Source organism: Armigeres subalbatus, chromosome 3 (genome assembly GCF_024139115.2).
Source record: "Armigeres subalbatus isolate Guangzhou_Male chromosome 3, GZ_Asu_2, whole genome shotgun sequence".
Lineage (NCBI taxonomy): Eukaryota > Metazoa > Arthropoda > Insecta > Diptera > Culicidae > Armigeres > Armigeres subalbatus.
Window position 1 is genome coordinate 128,568,733 of NC_085141.1, and position 19,971 is coordinate 128,588,703.

Consider the following 19,971-nt stretch of genomic DNA (forward strand, 5'->3'; position numbering starts at 1 on the left):
TAAAAAATTCTTTCTATGAATTCTAAAAACGAATTCATAACAATTCGGAGAAAAAAATCAATATTGATCACCTTTCAAATTCGAGAGCATTTTTTATGCTTCGGGTAAATGTTCGGTTGCAGTGGCTTCAGAAGAAGTATCCTTTTGAAAATGACAATCTTTAATTCGAGTTAGCAAAAGTGTTTACCAAACCAAGCAATTCGTGTGGAAAGGATAGACAAGAGCTAGTTAAAGGGGAAAGAAATCCTCTTTCGCTGACCAAAGAACTGTACATAGTTAATCATTGTCGGAGCAATAAGTCTTGTAGCCCTTGCACACAGATTTCGCAAACAGTCCGGAATAGCAACCCTATAACCAGAGACCGGCGGAGTGAAAAACTGTCGAAATGGCAACGTATGAAAATGCATGATATCGTGAAAATAATACTGGCAGCACTTGAACTTTTTGCTTGCTTCTTATGGATGCAAAAAGTAAACAAGTCGAAATGGAACCGCTTTTGAAGGTTCGATTGGAAACAAGATGGCGTCTTCGCCGATCTCTTATTCTAGTATTTCTAGTCCGGAATGGATCGCTACCGAAATTATGCGAAAATCTGGTGTGGGCGGTACAAAGACGGGAAACGATATGTGAATCCCTGTTGCTCGGCATATCGCTCCGGAGTGCTTTTGTTTCCTCAGCCTTCCGTAGTTGAGTGGGGTTGGAAGCTACCCTCTGGTTCTCCCAATTCTGATTCTCTCGAGCCATGTTTTGACGTCAGCAAGAAGTGGTAAAAAGCCGACCCCAGCCAGAATGTCCACTGTTACGTTCCCTGGTACCCCACAATACCCCAGGATCGTCGAGTGCTGTACGTCAGCGAGGATGGCCATCCATGTGTGTCTCAGGCGATTTCCTTAAAGCGCAGCGATTGCACCAGCGGAGACAGTCAAGACGTTTGATGAAGGATGTAGAGACAGGCCAACCCCTAGCCACGAAACGGTGCCGTCGGTGTAGGGACGTTCGTGGTTGCTGTATTCCGTGTTCAGCAATCCAGCATCCGACCTTCGGAGAGCCTCCGTATTGTCTCCTCGCTTGAAGTGCCTCGCGATGCAGTGCTCCTTACTCCGTACCAGTGGATCCTGGGAGAGACTAACGCAGGCCACCGCGCACAGGATCTGATCCTGCGATTCATGGCAGTAGTAGAGGCGAAAGAAAAGGCTTCGTGGCATACAGCCGCCTATACGCGGTGACGAAATGGTAAGATACCTGCCACAGAGCAGGTACACTCGGCAGGTGTGGAGGGTAGAAGACTGGAGGCGATAAACACATAGCTGTTGAAGGTCGGAGGACGTTGAGGAGGTTGCGGTATGCAATGCAGGTGAGCTCTAGGCCAAACAGTAGCCAGCTGTCTATAATGACTTGGCTAGTAAACTAATACTTTTGCTGGTCCTGTGGGGCTTTGAAAGCGTTTTGATTAGGTGGACCCTGGTACGAAGGTTCACCTTCACGGCTCAGAAGTAGAGGAGGTGAGGTCACGGCTTACGGAAACGCCGAGTACGTTTACAATTGGTGCTGCGCCTTGACATTTGTTGCAACCGACAGACGTCACCGCGTAGGCATTTGCTGGTAGTCATGCAAAACCCTACCGTAGGACGGCACTCACAGCGAATTGAAGAATGAAGACGTAACCATTTTGCGGCAGGAATCGAATGACCCCATCCTGTTTTCCAAGGGATGATTCTTGAATACGTGGAACAGATTGGTTTGAAATCTGAATTTCTAGAAATGATTCATCTGACGGAATTCGTCTGAATTTTTGGAAACAATTTGTTTGAATTTATAGAGGAAATAAATATTTTGGATTCTTGAATGGAAAAGAAAGGTTTTGATTCCAAAACAGAAATTTATCTGTATTCATGGAAGAATATCGTCTGAGTTCCTGAATTTCATCTCATGAATTTTTAGAAAGATTTTATCTGAATCCCTGAATGGAATCCGTCTGTACTTCTGGATACAAATCGCTTGAATCCAAGTTTTTGTATCTAAAGGATAAGATTTTGAGGACGTAGACCCAAGATAATTCTGATGTAATTGGTTTAGTCATAGAACTATGTTTGGTTTCTGTATTTTACTCTAAATGCGTGATGATGTTGAAATCTAAAATCCGGGCAGCCTAGATGCTACAAATCAAGTTCTTACATATACTCATACTTTTATGCAGAAGATGAAAAACAGATCGGGCTCCTTCTATTCACGATAATGAGGTTCTAAAATAAGCTCTTCGGAAATCCAAGTTCAAATACCAATCTTAGTGTAAATCCCGGATGAGTCTCAAAAACTGTGAATCCACATTGGGCCACGATAATTTCAATAGAAATTTTCGTGAAATCTGAATCTAAATCATTTAAAAATGCATTATTAAATGAAGGCATATTTTGCGTTTTTTTTTTCAAAGCTCAAATAGATTAGATTCAGCTCTCCATAATTACTCGTATTTCACAAAAGTTGCGCTTGTATAAAATAAAATCGAGATTAGAAATTATTAATACGCAGAGTTTGTGAAACATGCAATTATTGCAAAATCCGCACCCTTTGATACTGGCCTCTAAAAATGTCAGTTTTAGTAAATTTCTGGTACATTTGTTTGCGATGCGTCTAATAAATTAGATCGCATCTGATATAAATGGCGCAAACCCTTAAGACAAGAGCTTATATTTTATACCGTAGTCGGTATTTATTGGGAACGATTTTATCTATTTCACGTTGTACATCATTTTGCACGTTTTTTTGTTTTCTCAAAAACATGCCTGATTTTTCAAGGATTTTTTCGTGAGGAATAATCAATAAAGACAAACTGAAGAGACTGAAAAAAACTCTGAAATTGAAAATCTGAACACCATTTCCCGAAAATCATGGAATAAATATTGAATAGCAAAAAAACTAAATTTTGAGCTTCTCTGGAATTAACCTTTCCCGTCAAAAATGTCTAGTTTTATACTCTAAGTCCCTTCTTTGCCTTGCTTAGTGTCAATTTCTCAAGAGAACACATATTTTTTAAACTTCTAACTATTTTAAAAATCTAAAACAAAAGCTGTGAAAGTGCTGGACATATGAACCGGACTGAAGGATTGGCCTGGTGTTAGTTCTAAATCGAGCAAATAAAAAATAGCACTTTTTTGATTATTTGTTCTAAATTTTAAAAACATTTCTATATTTTCTTCATGGCTCATGTTTTGGATGCTTCTTTACAATAAGCGAAGAAATGTGGACTATGTATATCATAAAAAAAACAATTTGACCACATAAAAATGTTGCTCAAATCGAAAACAAAAAATAGGACGTTTCTGCTCAATATGGCAGAAAATCCTACCATCGATAGAGTCCTATCGAAAGGGTAAACAAACATTTTCACATTTCCACCTACTGAAGTTCTGATTGATTCCTCCCGTGGCCAACTTTCACTGCTTCAATAGTTTTCTTCATTTTTTTTAAAGTCGACTTGTCAAAAGAAAACATATTTCGAATCGGATTTATTTTTGCAAAATTAGGTTGCGGATACAGAAACAAAAAGAACAACTTTGCAAAATGATTCACATTGTACGATTTTCTTCACATGTCACACTTTAAGTGGAATCTTTTTTATTGAAATGCAAAAAAAAACACTGATAAATTGGTTAAGTGTTGGTCAATTCAAATTTAATTAATGTTTAGCACTATTTGAAGCTGATTTTAATTAGTAAAGTTGCATACATGAAAATATTATGAAGATTCAAATAAATCACACGCATTGAAAAATATAAAAATTGTTTAACATTAGAAGCTTGGATAATTCACGAAAATCCATATTTTTTTAATAAGAAAGTTGTAAATCGCAGGCACAAATATTCCAAGAAACATTTTTTTCTTATCAGTTTCATTCATTTTTGATAATCAAAACACTAAGAATTTTTAATTCCATAAAGCACATGATTTACGAAAACCCTTGAATTTTTTCATTGCTTTGATGCTGATTTATCATTTCACTTAAGTGAACATCAGCCCATCACGAACTTTAATTCCGCAGCATGAAGTCCTTCGTCGAAAAAAAATTAAACAATTAACTGTAGAAACAAATTCAAACACTCACGATCACGATTGTGGGAGTAGAATCCGGCGTCCTCGCTGGTGGACAGCATCTTCTTGTACCGCTCGTTGTACCACTCGCTGTGCAGAAAATAATTCATCGAAATGCATACACAGCTTCCCGCGGCTCACACAACAATTCCCAATTCTTGGTAAAACCAACAAAAAAAAATCACTTCCGATTCACACTTGCTAATTTGCCTTCGGCAACAATCGCAACTAGCATGGCACTTTGGGTGGATTGCTTATTCTTTGGATGTTTTTTTTTGTTTGCACTCAGTCGTTGTTCAAAACACACTATCACAGCGATGAATCGCACCAGCTTCTATTGTTCTTCGCTGCCGTTCGGTCAATCAAAACAGGCGCCGAACAAGTTCATTCACAGCTTGCGAAGAGTGGAATGAAAGGAACACTAGAACAAAAGCACCGTTCCGGAAACAAAACAATGCGAATGAGGATTAGTAGGCGCCGAAATTTGCACACGCTCACACACACTGTCGATCGCGCGATCGCCTTTCCGAAACAAAAGCGCTTGTTGATGAATGAATGAATTATGGTTTATTATCCTTCGCACGATCGGACGTTTCGAACGCGCGCGCTATATGCGTTGGTGGTCCAGTAGCGGTTTCCGAAAAACTAAATGACACGTACGACTTCCGATTAATCGAGCGACCAACCGACCGTCAGACAGACAACCGTTCTGGGACACGTCTTTTTTGTTTCTGATCGCACGGTGACGACCTGGGGGACTGATATCCTGTGGTCCTTCTTCCCGTTCGCATCCCGTCCGCAGCACCGCACACACTGCAACCGACGGCGAGCGCAAGACGACACACGCACGTCCGTTTTTTATGTTGTGCCGTCTCGCTTTCCCACTCGGCCCACCGCTGAATGAGTGTGTCGTCTATTCTTGAAGGTAAGCACTACACACTGTGTACTGTATGGTGAATGATCCTCTATACAATAATTGCCGGACAAACGACGCTGACGGCTCCGGTTATTCTGACGTCCGTGCGCCCTCTTCGATACTTCTCGTTCGGTCTGCGGAATTGCACTGACTGAATGGCTGGACTGGGAGATTTTTCCCAAAAACCATCGTCCTCTTCTTCGAAACCCGCCACCACACCATCCACACCAACACAGCCTTCGTCGACCCTCTCGACTTATATTCGAATGTACCGTACGGTTTTTCTAATAATATCCTCCGCGCGCGCTCTCTGCTGCTACTCAACTATCCACAGTCCACACACGATTCGAACGGCAGTGCGAGCGGGAGGCACAACGAGGACGACTGGACATAAAAAACTACACACTCACATGTCTTTCCCTCATCCCATCCCTCGTCCAAGCGCGCAACAAAAACACACATTCTCATATCGGGGTTCTCTCCGGTGCCTATACCGTACGCAAGGAACCGAAAGAAACTCGGCGACGACGCGCGAAGGGACAAAAAACGCTCTGGGGTTCCTTGTTTTTTCCTCGCGCTGCTGTCCATGTCCACTTGCTTGCATACAAGAAGCAGCTAACCATGCGGTATACATATATGGGTGCGTGTGCGACGGACAGCACATGTGTTCCCTGTCGGCTCTCTTGTGCGGCGCGCGCTCTCTCCCATCCGCCGCGCGCTCACTCTCGCACTTCCCCTCCTCGCGTGGCCCTCGCGCACACACAGGATGGAACCACTCACTCATTCATTGCATCCTTGCGTCTTGCGCTCTGTTTCTTATACCGTACACAGCAATAGCACATCCACAGAACGGTTCGATTCGTCGTCCACGGAGGACTTCGCTCGCCGTCTCCCGAAGATCCTCCAAGTCCAGAGTCTTATGAAGCAGAGTCATCATCATGTGTGTGAATGATATGCGCTCTCTGACAAACTAACAGCCAGCTAACGGTACCTACCGTGTGTGTGCTGTGCAGTGTGGCAGGGCAGTAGCTTCTCGCGTTCACTCAATCGCAGGCAATAGGACAACGTCATGTAGGACGACGACGACGACGACAAGTAGGATGAATGAGACAGCAGCGTTGAATGGTTTATGATTGAGGAGCCCACAGCCCAACAGTAATGTATGTATGTCGGTCAAAGAAGCTGTGATTCAGGCGAGGGGACTCGAACGGGGCGGTATGCTTTATGGCTAATTTTCTAGTTGAAGTAAAACAAAATAAAAGTTTGCACTAAGGGGTAATTGTAATTATGAAACTAGTGTGAAATAATGGAATTGATCCAAAGTTGTAATGCAGGTTGACTTTCTAGGAGTCCTTTTGTAATCATGAATCGTTATATGACACACTTCTGCTTGCTTCACTTTGTTCTGAGCAAAACATTGAACCAGTTGGAATGTTTCTTTTTCAAAGGGGTAAATTATTATGTATTCCAAAGTTTTTTTTACGCTTAAACGCAATTGAAGGTAATTATAATGTGAACAAAATCTATTCAACAAAGTTTGAGGCAAAATACAGTTGTATCTTCGTGCACCACATTTAATTATTCAGCTTATGTAATGAGTTGATAGGAAATGTGGGAATACTTTTTTCTAATAAAGTTCCAAAAATCGAAATTGATTTTCTGCCTTTTCTGGTGAAAAGTGGAAGATAGTTAATAACCTCTCCGCTTTGAGTTTTATCATGTCCACAAAAAAGAACAATGTTATATAAAATCACGCAGTGATTTCCAAAAAGTTCCAAAAAGCATTAGATGAATCTATGTAGAAATTACTTCAGGGCGATATTACCCACGAACGGAATTTGAGAAGCAATTGTTATGTTTGAAGGGACTCTTTGAGACTCTGTAGAAAACTCTTGCCGGGATCATGCGGAAACTACCAATATTTTTTGTGTGTCTTTATTAGAGAGGTTTGCTGGCTCACCTCAGTCCTACAAAGAATAAATCATCAGAAAAACTCTTGAAGCTCTTCCTGAAGAGACTGTAGGAAAAATAATCATTGAGGCTTTTTTCTTTCACTGTTTTAAATATTTTACATTCATTCTTTACATACATTTCGACTTCGTATAAAATCAGAAATCATTGGAAGATGTTATTCTAAATCTACTGAAGGATGTTGGAAAAAAAATGAACAACTTTTAGAAAAAGTTTAAAGAAAGTTTCTGGCCTTGGTCAAGGCAAATTAAGCAAAAACATTGTTGTTTTTATATTTTCCGCCGATTTAAATCTGTAATTCGCCGAATGTTCCATTGGATATTCTGAAGAATCAGTGGAATTTCCGTATAATTTTCTTATTGATCCCCAAAACATGCTGTTGAAGCTACATAAAATAATTCTCGTTGAAATCTCGAGTCATTTGGGAAGAATTTTCGATCGACATTCTGGAGAATTTATATGCACATTACGGAAAATATCCCGAGAAAATTCCAAAGAATTTCCCATTGAGAATAAAAGTATATATGATTTTTAGATTTTTTGAAGAATTTTCCAAGGATTTCCCGTTAAAATCAAATTTTCGAACGAGGAAGGGTCGTTTAGCCGAAAGTCATTTGGCCTAAGAAGGACGAAAGTTGTTCAGTCGAATATGTCATTTGTCCGATCAAACCGCCCAAGACAAGGACATATGGACAAAAATGTCGTTCGGCCAAAAAATTCGTCGATTAAGTCATTTGGGCGAAAATTTTGTATGGCCGAAGTGGCCGTTTGGCAGAAAGGGCCATATGGCTCAAAATCCCATTTGGCCGAGATGGACATACCGTCGAAAGTGTCATCCTGCTGAAAATGCCGTTTTTCCAATTTTTTTTTGGCAAAAATAGCTATTTTGAGGAATGGGTAGGCATTTTTACGCATACTACCCGTCCAGCAAATTACCTATTAAATAAAAATTTCACCCGAAATACCAGTATCCCTTCAGGCCGTATGTTGCTTTCAGCCAAATAATAATTTCGTCCAAATAACCGTTTCAGTCAAACGATGAATGATTGTCACTCAAATGGAACTTGACTAAATGACATTAGAACAAATAGCTTTCCGCCGAACGACTTTCGCCCAAACGATGCCAACGGCCGAAAGTTATTCAACCGAAAACCATTTGAGTGGTGGCAATGCCAAAGCCGAAAGTTGTTTGACCGAATATGTCTTGTGATCGAGCGAATCATTAGGCCTAAACCCATCTGGCAGAAAACTTTATACGGTTAAAAAATTCGTGTTGTCGAAGATGTCGTTTGACTGAAGTGGTCGTTTAGCAGAAAGTGCCATTTGGCAGAAAATGTCATTTGGCTGAAATGGACGTACGGCCAAAAATGTTGTTCGGTCGTACTGTTCCTTCCTCTAAAAAAAGTTGGTTGGCCGAAAAGATGGCAGAAAAGGCCATTTGACCAAACAGATCGATATTTTTGACCATATTACCCATTCAGAAAAAGATATTTTCAGCCAAGTGTCTCTATCCGTAAAACGACTATTTCAGATAAACGATATTTTCGGCTACATGACCTGTTCGTGCAAACGACATGAGCAGACGACTTTTTATGGCCAAATTACCAGTTCGGCTCTATGTCCCCTTCGGTCGTTTGTCGCTTTCATCCAAATGACATATTTGGCCTTACCGTTTTCGATCTAATAACCGTTTCAGCCAAACTTTCAATACAGCAACATTAAATTCGGCCAGATGACTTTCGGCTTATAGTGTTATTCGGCGAAGTGGCATTCGTCCCAATGGCTTTCCACTGATTTCCGATGATTTTTCAGTGGAATTTCCGTAGAATATCTGTTGAAAATTCTGACGATCTTTCCATGGAAATACTGAAATTTTCGTACTAATTTAAAACCATTTCCCGTGCAACTTCTAAAAAAAATTCCTTATTGGAAATTTCAAAGAATTTCTGTTGGCAATTGCAAAATATTTGCCATGGGAAATCCTGAAAAAAAAATCTTTTTAAAATGCAATGAACAAAATCGCTATGAGGATTCATGCCGCCGTGACGTCGAAAACGCAAACGCCAATGATTTTCGGACCGGGGCACACCTCTACGTGCGATGTTAGCTGGTAGGTGAGCATGCAAGCCCAGCCTAAAAAGGATTTTTAAACTCCCGTAGTATGTGACAGAAGGCGATAAGCTCTACTACCTAGAGCCAGATCCTTACAATTATTGAGGAAAAGGTACGATGATTAGATGGACACCTGTTTATAAAAGATGTAAAAAATTCAGAGAAGAAAACTACCTAACTTGAGTACCAGTGAGTGCCAAGGGAGAAGTGAAACACATTTTGTTTATTTATCATCAGACTAAGGCCGGAGTGGCCTGTGCTGCACATAAAAGACTTCTCCATTCAGCTCGGTCCATGGCTGCACTTCGCCAACCACGCAGTCTGCGGAGGGTCCGCAAGTCGTCCTCCACCTGATCGATCCACCTTGCCCGCTGTGCACCTCGCCTTCTTGTTCCCGTCGGATCGTTGTCGAGAACCATTTTCACCGGATTACTGTCCGACATTCTGGCTACGTGCCCGGCCCACCGCAGTCTTCCGATTTTCGCGGTGTGAACGATGGATGGTTCTCCCAACAGCTGATGCAACTCGTGGTTCATTCGCCTCCTCCACGTACCGTCCGCCATCTGCACCCCACCATAGATAGTACGCAACACTTTCCTTTCGAAAACTCCCAGTGCACGTTGGTCCTGCACGAGCATCGTCCAGGTTTCGTGTCCGTAGAGAACTACTTTTGTAGATAGTCAGTTTGATACGGCGGCGAACTCTATTCGATTGGAGCATCTTGCGAAGTCCAAAGTACGTACGATTTTCAGCCACTATGCGTCTCCGACTTTATCTGCTGGTATCGTTATCGGAGGTCACCAGTGAGCCCAAGTACACGAATTCTTCAACCAACTCGATTTCGTCACCACCGATAGAAACTCGTGGTGGGTGGCTCACATTGACCTCTCTTGAGCCTCTTCCTATCATGTACTTCGTCTTCGACGTGTTGATGACTAGTCCAATCCGTTTAGCTTCGCTTTTCAGTCTGATGTAGGCTTCCTCCATCCTCTCAAAGTTACGTGCCATGATATCAATGTCGTCGGCGAAACCAAATAACTGGACGGACTTCGTGAAAATCGTACCACTCGTGTCAATCCCTGCCCTTCGTATTACTCCCTCCAAAGCGATGTTGAATAGCAGACACGAAAGACCATCACCTTGCCGTAACCCTCTACGGGTTTCGAAGGGACTCGAGAATGCCCCTGAAACTCGAACTACGCACATCACCCGATCCATCGTCGCCTTGATCAACCGTATCAGTTTATTCGTAAATCCGTTTTCGTGCATTAGCTGCCATAGCTGGTCCCGATCGATTGTATCATGTGCGGCTTTGAAGTCGATAAATAGATGATGTGTGGGCACGTTGTATTCGCGGCATTTCTGCAATACCTGACGTATGGCGAACACCTGGTCTGTGGTAGAGCGTTCACCCATAAATCCCGCCTGGTACTGCCCCACGAACTCTCTTGCAATTGGTGTTAGTCGACGGCATAAAATTTGGGAGAGTACCTTGTAGGCGGCGTTCAGCAATGTGATTGCGCGGTAGTTGCTACAATCCAGCTTATCGCCCTTTTGTAGATGGGACACGACACCTTCCATCCACTCCTGCGGCAGAACCTCATCCTCCCAAACCTTGGTAATCACCCAGTGCAGCGCTTTAGCCAGTGCTTCACCACCGTGTTTAAACAGCTCTCCTGGTAGTTTGTCAGCTCCAGGGGCTTTGTTGTTTTTCAGCCGGCCGATCTCCTCCTGGATTTCCTGGAGATTCGGAGCCGGAAGTCGCATGTCCTGCGCGCGTGCTCCTAGGTTCATTACCATACCGCCACCGTCGTCTGCCATATCGCCATTCAGGTGCTCTTCGTAGTGCTGCCGCCACCTTTGGATCACCTCACGCTCGTTCGTAAGAAGGTTCCCGTTTATGTCCTTACATGTCGGGCTGTGGCACGTGGCCCTTACGTGAACGGTTCAACTTCTCATAGAACTTTCGTGCGTTATTAGCGCGGTACAGTTCCTCCGTCTCTTCACGGTCTCGATCTTCCTGCTGGCGCTTTTTCCTCCGGAAAATCGAGTTTTGTCTGTTCCGCGCCCGTTTGTATCGTGCCTCGTTCGCCCTCGTGCGGTGTTGCAGCAATCTCGCCCATGCTGCATTCTTCTCCTCAACTAACTGCTCACATTCGTCGTTATACCAGTCGTTTCTCTGATCCGGAGCCACCGTGCCTAGTGCAGCGGTTGCGGTGCTTCCAATGGCGGATCGAATATCTCTCCAGCCATCTTCAAGAGATGCTGCGCCTAGCTGCTCTTCCGTTGGGAGTGCCACTTCCAGCTGCTGCGCGTAGTCTTGGGCTAGTCTACCGTCTTGCAGCCGCCCAATGTTTAGCCGCGGCGGACGACTCCGACGCGTGTTGTACACCGTCGAGAGTTTTGAGCGCAGACATACTGCAACGAGGTAGTGGTCGGATTCAATATTCGCACTGCGGTAAGTGCGTACGTTCGTGATGTCGGAGAAGAATTTACCGTCGATTAAAACGTGGTCGATTTGGTTTTCCGTTACTTGATTAGGTGATTTCCATGTGGCCTTGTGGATATTCTTGCGGGGGAAGAAAGTGCTTCGGACTACCATTCCGCGGGAGGTTGCAAAGTTTATGCATCGTTGGCCGTTGTCGTTCGATACGGTATGCAGACTATCCGGTCCGATGACCGGTCTATACATTTCCTCCCTTCCTACCTGAGCGTTCATGTCACCGATGACGATTTTGACGTCCCGCAGTGGGCATCCATCGTATGTCTGCTCCAGCTGCGCATAGAACGCTTCTTTCTCGTCGTCGGATCTCCCTTCGTGTGGGCAGTGCACGTTGATGAACCAAGCTTCCAATCGTGATCCTTTATTCGTCGCCTAGGTCGTTGCCGATTGTATCGAGTCGTATTATCTTCTATGTTGTTCGTAATAGTTGTTTTTAAAGGCGGCTTATTGGGCCTGCGCAAACCTCCTGTCTCGTCGGAGGGCCGTCGTGTCAGGGCTGTTTAGCGTCCCACTTAACACCAGGACTTGGGCTTGTGCGCTTTGAGCGGCACACGGTCGCTTTGGCGGAGCCTACTTGCGGATACATGCAGCTTTTTATAGAAGTTTAACAGGGCCCACTGTCAAACCCCACCACATCCTAGGCAGGCGCCACAACTCGCAGATGGCCTGGGGAGGGATCGTCAAGCCCTTGGACATAGTCCCTGCTGCCCCAAATGAAACACATATAGAGAATAAATTCCGATTCAAAGAAAACAAAAGGCGAACAACAGGTTTTGAAAACACGGCCTTCTGCTAATTATGCATATGACATAGCTACTACACCATCAAAAACATACGTGGACATTTTGGACCACGTAGTACATCTAATGTTTTCCTCAAACTATCTTCAAATCGACATATTGCAAATGTCTTCGGTAACATAAACATTAATTGTATGACATTTCGTCACCAACATTACAAAAGGGCGGAACTGCGTTTGTAAACAAGAGCTTCTCACGACGCGGGTGGGCTAATTTGTGACCACCTACACAATCCAGCGTCATGTAGTGAAAGAAGAGGATACGCTGCTTCCATCAGTGATGTTGGATTGCGTCGCCCTTTTGAAATGTTGGAGAAAATTTTCGAGTCTAAGAACTTCACTCAACACTCAGAATTGTCATGTGCAGTCAACCCCGCGAACTACCTTCTCTTGTACCTTCCTACGGTTGTTTACAACAACCACCTTTGTTTTATGATAATCTCAACAATCGACCTCCAGCGTTTTCTCGGCAAAGCCAAAATCTCAACGCCCCGGAAGAAAATTTCAGTCTTAATACCCCGTCCAGAATAGACCCCAGCGGCACCACTCTGGCCAACACCGGTCTCGTATAATAGTATGCGATTCTCGAAACAAATTACCAAAATATTGTACAGGCCCATCGGAGTGCCCAACCGGAGTAACGAGAGCGCAATGGCATCCCAGTATGCGCTGTCGAGTGCATTCTTGTCATCAAGCATTACAACGGCAGAGAACCGAGTTCCCTTTTGCTTGAGTTTGATTGTTACTTACACAGTTTTCAACACATATTTGATAGCGTTCATCGTTGACGAAATCCAAACTGATGCTTGACAGACGGTCCGTACTTTCAGTGTACGGGGTCAACCTGTTGAGGATGATCCGTTCAAGAAACTTCCCCGTGATTTCAAGTAGGCAGATTGGTATAAATGCTACATATTGGTTTCAAAGGCTTCGGTAATAGCACCAGTTTCTGTAACTTCTACCTATCAGGGAGTCTATTCTACACTCGTCCAGGTATCTCTGCATGGCTGTCCAGACCGAGGTTTGGCATTCCGTCGGGCCCCGGAGCTTTGTTCGTATCTAAAGATTTGGCCACCGCAAGGAACTCTTTGTTCTTCACCAACGTCACTTCTGCCGCACTCATGCTTGCTATATAGGACAGGAAGAGTACCTCGAGAATGCACTGCAACCTTGCCGGCGACCGTTCGGAGGATGCCTAATCCCCTCAAGTCTTCGCAATAACTACCCTGCAGGCATTGCCTCAGGGATTAGCATTGGCACTGTGGCACAGGTCGTTGAAACACACTTTTCTACTGCTACTAATGGCCTTATTTAGAGTCAGTGTCGCAGCTTTGAATATTCGCGGTCATATTTTTCCTTCTCTGAGCGAGCTCTTTGCATCCTTCGCCTAGCCCTACACTGCCGTCTTACGCATATTTGTCCTTTGTTTGCTGGGATTTCCTATTCACATGGGACAGTTATGCGTATAACGGCAGTCTAGCAGGCTGACCGAAGGTCTGCAATTCCTGCACTCCACTAGTACGCCGGAGATCTACCATTTCTCGGTAGAGCTGTCCTCTGCATACTGGCATCCCATGCGCGTATCAAAACAGCTGTCATCTGTTTTCCTCCCCATATATAGCTTTGTATAAGGACGAAGAACTCTAATTTATACATTTACGCCCTTTTCCAATGTAGGTCTAGCATACTTATAAGCGAAAAAAGATCAATGCATACATCAAAGATGAAAACGCAAAAGTCATGTAATGATGCATAAGAAGACGCAGTGCGGGCAACACAACTTTATCTTAAAAATTGTGAAACTGCTCAGCAGTGTTGGGAAAAGCTCATAAATTCCTATATCACAAGCGACATTTAAATCGTTTAAATACCTGTAAACGTCATCGAATCGCCAGAAAGTTGCTGTGGGTGCCAATAAGTTCCACTAAATTAAAGAAGGTTACGCAAGTACTCAGAAGTGCCAATGAATTTCCGCGATTGCCGATGAGTTCTCCATTCAATGCCAGTAAGTGCCAAAAGTATCAGCTAGTGCTCGTTCATAATGGCAATATGATTTCCAATGAGTGCTTATGAGTTCTTGTGAGCAGCAATGAGTTCCTTCAAATTTCCATAAGTACCCTTGTATTCTAATGAGTTCCTTCAATTGGCACTTCAGGAAACTCATAGACACTCATCAATTGACATCGAATCATTAGCATGACACTTCATCGCAATGAGCACTCAAGGACAGAGACGAAAGAGTTCCAAAAATGTTCGCCACAATGACCGGCTGCTCTTCACTTCACCACACATGATAAATATACTTTACTTGTTTATTTATTAATATATTCCAACTGAAAATAAATGTCTAAGGGCCGTTTTCTTCACCTCCGCTTAACTCGTAACCCAGACAACCACACATCGCATAAGAATGTACGATTAAAATCGTTTACTGATCCAAATTTCATCAAAATCGCATTGTAGTGCGAAGCTCATCAGTTTATTTATAAACTTTCCCGCACAGTAGGCTATTTTGCGAGTTTATTCCAGCTTCATATGTTGACATCGCATATCCCTGCAAACAAACTCAATTGAAATCGGATTATCTGTCAAACAGAGTTTGTTATCACAAACTACATCGCAATGCATAACGAACAAACTCGCATGAAAATCGTGCATATCGCATACACTGCCGTGCAAAGTCGGATAAGAAATTCACATATATCGCCTCCACTTTTGTACGCAAAAAGCGTTTTCGCGACTGGTAAACGATGAAATTTGTGTGCATAGGCATCGCATAACAGAAAAACAATTCTATTATGCATGCATTCTGGTTGTCTGGGAAGCGGTGCTTACCCATACGTTTAAACCTGGTTTAAGCACTAAGCGGAGGTGAAGAAATTGACTCTAAATGAATATAAACTTTATCTATTTGATTACGGCCAGCGGTACGGAAAAAGTCTAGTAACCGATGACGAAACACGTCAAGTCAAGTCAAGTGATAAGTCAAAGTTAAACACGTCGAAGAATTCGTTGAAGCGCCAACTGATCAATAGAATTGGCTTGTGTAGTACAAAGTTGCTAGTCTGTGGTTCTGGATGTAACATATGCGTTGACGACGAGGGCTTTCAGATGCGTACAGATTTAACTGCGTTAGTAGTGTAAACAATTGTCCGCAATAATTCATCTTAGAAGAACTCATGGAATCTTATTAGGTCGAACACGGCACACTCGAGAGCACGTATTGTTATTAGCAGATTCTCTTTTCAACTCACTGTCTCTCATGTGTAATCAACCAAAGTAACAAATTCAATGCTATCTGGATTTATTTTAGTTTTATAAGGGTTTTATTACAGATATGGAAGTTTTTTTTCCTTTTGTCAGATTTTAATTATGTCAAATTGATTCAGTTTTGGATCCATTAAGAATGTTGCCGGATTCGTGGAGTTCAGATCAAGCAAGCATCTAGTTCGGACGTGTTTTGCTTTTCGGTGGCGTGTTTTCCTAGTTTCGGCTGGCGATTCGCCTTTAGGCCTTTAAGTGGATTTTCGGCCAAAAAGTTACCTGCCATTTTTAGCATCCGGTGGGTGATATTTGGACCGTACAGTGAAAATTGGCCCGATTCGCCCGAGATTCGGAGATTTTTTCGGATCGGTTTTCAGTCGGCGGGTGACGCTTTTTTTTCAGTGCGTGAAAAGTGGACTTCTGGACAATGCATCCAGGGTGGGATCCGTTATCATGTGGCCAAAGAATCAGCCCGATCGATCCGAGGTGACCGGAGATCCGGATTTTTCGTTCTGGATGGTGACGTCATTCGGCTGACCGGTCCCAGTACATAGCAAGTGCGGTGAAAATTTTCCCATTTTTTGTTTACCGACTCTCGAGTTCAGTGTGCGGCCGTGCTGAACAGTACCATGGCGTGGTACTATCACACCAGTGCGTTGGTGTTGTCGATTCGTCTTGCTTGGTTAGCTCGTTATCGTTCCGCGCGTTTCAAAATAAGGAGTATTCGGTTCATGAACATTTAAAGAACAAAAATATAAATAAAATAGATATTACTATATACTCTTTCGACAGCCGGCTGGCAAGAGTTTTAATTATAAACACATAAACAACATATGCAATGGGTCGAGTTGTCAGCTTGAGGCAAACGTCCATGACCTACCTAACCCTACCCAACTACCAACTCCGTAGATCTTATGATGGCGTCGCCAAGTCGGGGCCTCTCGCTAAGTAAGTTCTGCATCAAAATTTTCTTCCTTGTCCCTAGTTACGATAAAGATGGGCGTGGCCGGGAGTGGTAATCCTCATGCTTTTGCCATTTTTGTCTTAGACTAAAATCAAGGATTATTTCCCATCTTGATTTTTGATAGCCATCTGGATAAGGATTTCAAAAGAAACATGAGTATCACTAGTGTCCAATCTACGAAGTATACCGTAACAACGCTAACGCTAACGCTATTAAGAATGTTGCCGGATTCGTAACCCAGTAGTAGTATTCACGGGTATAGTTTAGCTCATCCAATTTGGCGATCGGAAGGAGGGCGGTTACGGTCTGATTCAGCCACTTCAACGAATAGGTGGAGCGTCACTTGCCGTTGCGAATGCTTCGACTGACAGATGGTGATCTTACCCACTTGCTTGCCGTCGAAGCAAGGCTGGCTTTTCAACCTTCTGGCTGAGATAATGCCATTGTCCAGGACAGTTCAACGAATGAATACTGCTGATGTCCAACTCCCGGATAGGAGGTGAATGTAAAAACTATCGTTTCGATCGGATTATGAAGCGGCTTCTGAAGGCGGTGTAGACGGTAACGCTTCCGTTCTATTTTAACTTAAAGTTGGTAAGTTCTTGATAGCAGCTCCATATCCAGAAGGTGAGTGGCTAAATTACAAAACTGATCAAACTAATTGGACCAGTCTTTGCTTTTCTTAGGAATTGTAAAAGATCCAGAGACCTTACTGAAGTCGAAGTCGAAGTCGGACGCCGCGGCTTAACATTGGGCGGCTACAAGACGGTAGACTAGCCCAAGAATACGCGCAGCAGCTGGAAGTGGCACTACCAACGGAAGAGCAGCTAGGCGCAGCATCTCTTGAAGATGGCTGGAGAGATATTCGATCCGCCATTGGTAGCACCGCAACCGCTGCACTTGGCACGGTGCCCCCGGATCAGAGAAACGACTGGTATGACGGCGAATGTGTGCAGTTAGTGGAAGAGAAGAATGCAGCATGGGCGATATTGCTGCAACACCGCACGAGGGCGAACGAGGCACGATATAAACAGGCGCGGAACAGACAAAACTCGATTTTCCGGAGGAAAAAGCGCCAGCAGGAAGATCGAGACCGTGAAGAAACGGAGCAACTGTACCGCGCTAATAACACACGAAAGTTCTATGAGAAGTTAAACCGTTCACGTAAGGGCCACGTGCCACACCCTGATATGTGTAAGGACATAAACGGGAACCTTCTTACGAACGAGCGTGAGGTGATCCAAAGGTGGCAGCAGCACTACGAAGAACACCTGAATGGCGATGTGGCAGACGAAGATGGCGGTATGGTGATGGACCTGGGAGAACGCGCGCAGGACATAATTCTACCGGCTCCGGATCTCCAGGAAATCCAGGAGGAGATTGGCCGGCTCAAGAACAACAAAGCCCCTGGGGTTGACCAACTACCAGGAGAGCTATTTAAACACGGTGGTGAGGCACTGGCTAGAGCGCTGCACTGGGTCATTACTAAGATTTGGGAGGAGGAAGTTTTGCCGCAGGAGTGGATGGAAGGTGTCGTGTGTCCCATCTACAAAAAGGGCGATAAGCTGGATTGTAGCAACTACCGCGCAATCACATTGCTGAACGCCGCCTACAAGGTACTATCCCAAATTTTATGCCGTCGACTAGCATCAATTGCAAGGGAGTTCGTGGGGCAGTACCAGGCGGGTTTTATGGGCGAACGTTCCACCACGGACCAGGTGTTTGCCATTCGCCAAGTACTGCAGAAATGCCGCGAATACAACGTGCCCACACATCATCTATTCATCGACTTCAAAGCCGCATATGATACAATCGATCGGGACCAGCTATGGCAGCTAATGCACGAACACGGTTTTCCGGATAAACTGACACGGTTGATCAAAGCGACGATGGATCGGGTGATGTGCGTAGTTCGAGTTTTAGGGGCATTCTCGAGTCCCTTCGAAACCCGCAGAGGGTTACGGCAAGGTGATGGTCTTTCGTGTATGCTATTCAACATCGCTTTGGAAGGTGTAATACGAAGAGCAGGGATTAACACGAGTGGTACAATTTTCAATAAGTCCGTCCAGCTATTTGGTTTCGCCGACGACATAGATATTATGGCACGTAACTTTGAGAAGATGGAGGAAGCCTACATCAGACTGAAGAAGCTAAGCGGATCGGACTAGTCATCAACACGTCGAAGACGAAATACATGATAGGAAGAGGTTCAAGAGAAGACAATGTGAGCCACCCACCGCGAGTTTGCATCGGTGGTGACGAAATCGAGGTGGTAGAAGAATTTGTGTACTTGGGCTCACTGGTGACTGCCGAAAATGACACCAGCAGAGAAATTCGGAGACGCATAGTGGCTGGAAATCGTACGTACTTTGGACTCCGCAAGACGCTTCGATCGAATAGAGTTCGCCGCCGTACCAAACTGACAATCTACAAAACGCTAATTAGACCGGTAGTTCTCTACGGACACGAGACCTGGACGATGCTCGTGGAGGACCAACGCGCACTTGGAGTTTTCGAAAGGAAAGTGCTGCGTACCATCTATGGTGGGGTGCAGATGGCGGACGGTACGTGGAGGAGGCGAATGAACCACGAATTGCATCAGCTGTTGGGAGAACCATCCATCGTTCACACCGCGAAAATCGGACGACTGCGATGGGCCGGGCACGTAGCCAGAATGTCGAACAGTAACCCGGTGAAAATGGTTCTCGACAACGATCCGACGGGCACACGAAGGCAAAAAGTGCTGCGCAGCGGGCAAGGTGGATCGATCAGGTGGAAGATGACTTGCGGACCCTCCGTAGACTGCGTGGTTGGCGACGTGTAGCCATGGACCGAGCCGAATGGAGAAGACTCTTATATACCGCACAGGCCACTTCGGCCTTAGTCTGAATAAATAAATAACCTTACTGAAAGAATGTCAAAATTAGAAAAATGATATATGAAAATAGTATGACACAGAAAAGCGTGAGGCATATATAGATATTAAGATTTTATTCAGTTGATGGTTCTACTGTTTGATAAATTAGAGATATGTTTATAATAATGTAAGGGTACCACGAATTGGTCAAATCTTCCGTACATGCTTCCTCAATTATTTTAACAGCCTTGTTTTATAACACCTTTTTCATCCATCTTCTTCTTTAGCAAGAATTATCATTGATTATGCCAATAATTCAATATTTTTTTCGGTAGTCTGAAAAAAATCCTACTGCATTGTTTGTATGCAACCATCCTAATAGTAGGGAGTATTAAGGTTGAATGATTTTTTTTCTTGTACACTGACCTGGCATAATGCACCTTAGTGTCAATATGTTTGCTCCGCGTATTCTGCCGTTCTTAAGAAACAAAATCAA

General features: G+C 44.0%; 1 protein-coding gene across 2 annotated transcripts in view; it reads right to left on the reverse strand.

Moving 5' to 3' along the window:
- Nucleotides 1–19,971, reverse strand: part of LOC134225390 (myb-like protein Q) — a 237,970-nt gene that overhangs the window by 38,467 nt on the left and 179,532 nt on the right. Inside the window, exon 1 of one of the 2 annotated variants that reach the window (XM_062705423.1) lies at nucleotides 4,103–5,270. The exons of the other annotated variant lie outside the window; for it this stretch is intronic. Within the exon in view, the coding sequence (XP_062561407.1) occupies nucleotides 4,103–4,199 (97 nt within the window). The 5' untranslated portion in view covers nucleotides 4,200–5,270. Of the gene's footprint in view, nucleotides 1–4,102; nucleotides 5,271–19,971 lie in introns of those variants that run through there. 2 annotated transcript variants of the gene reach the window in all.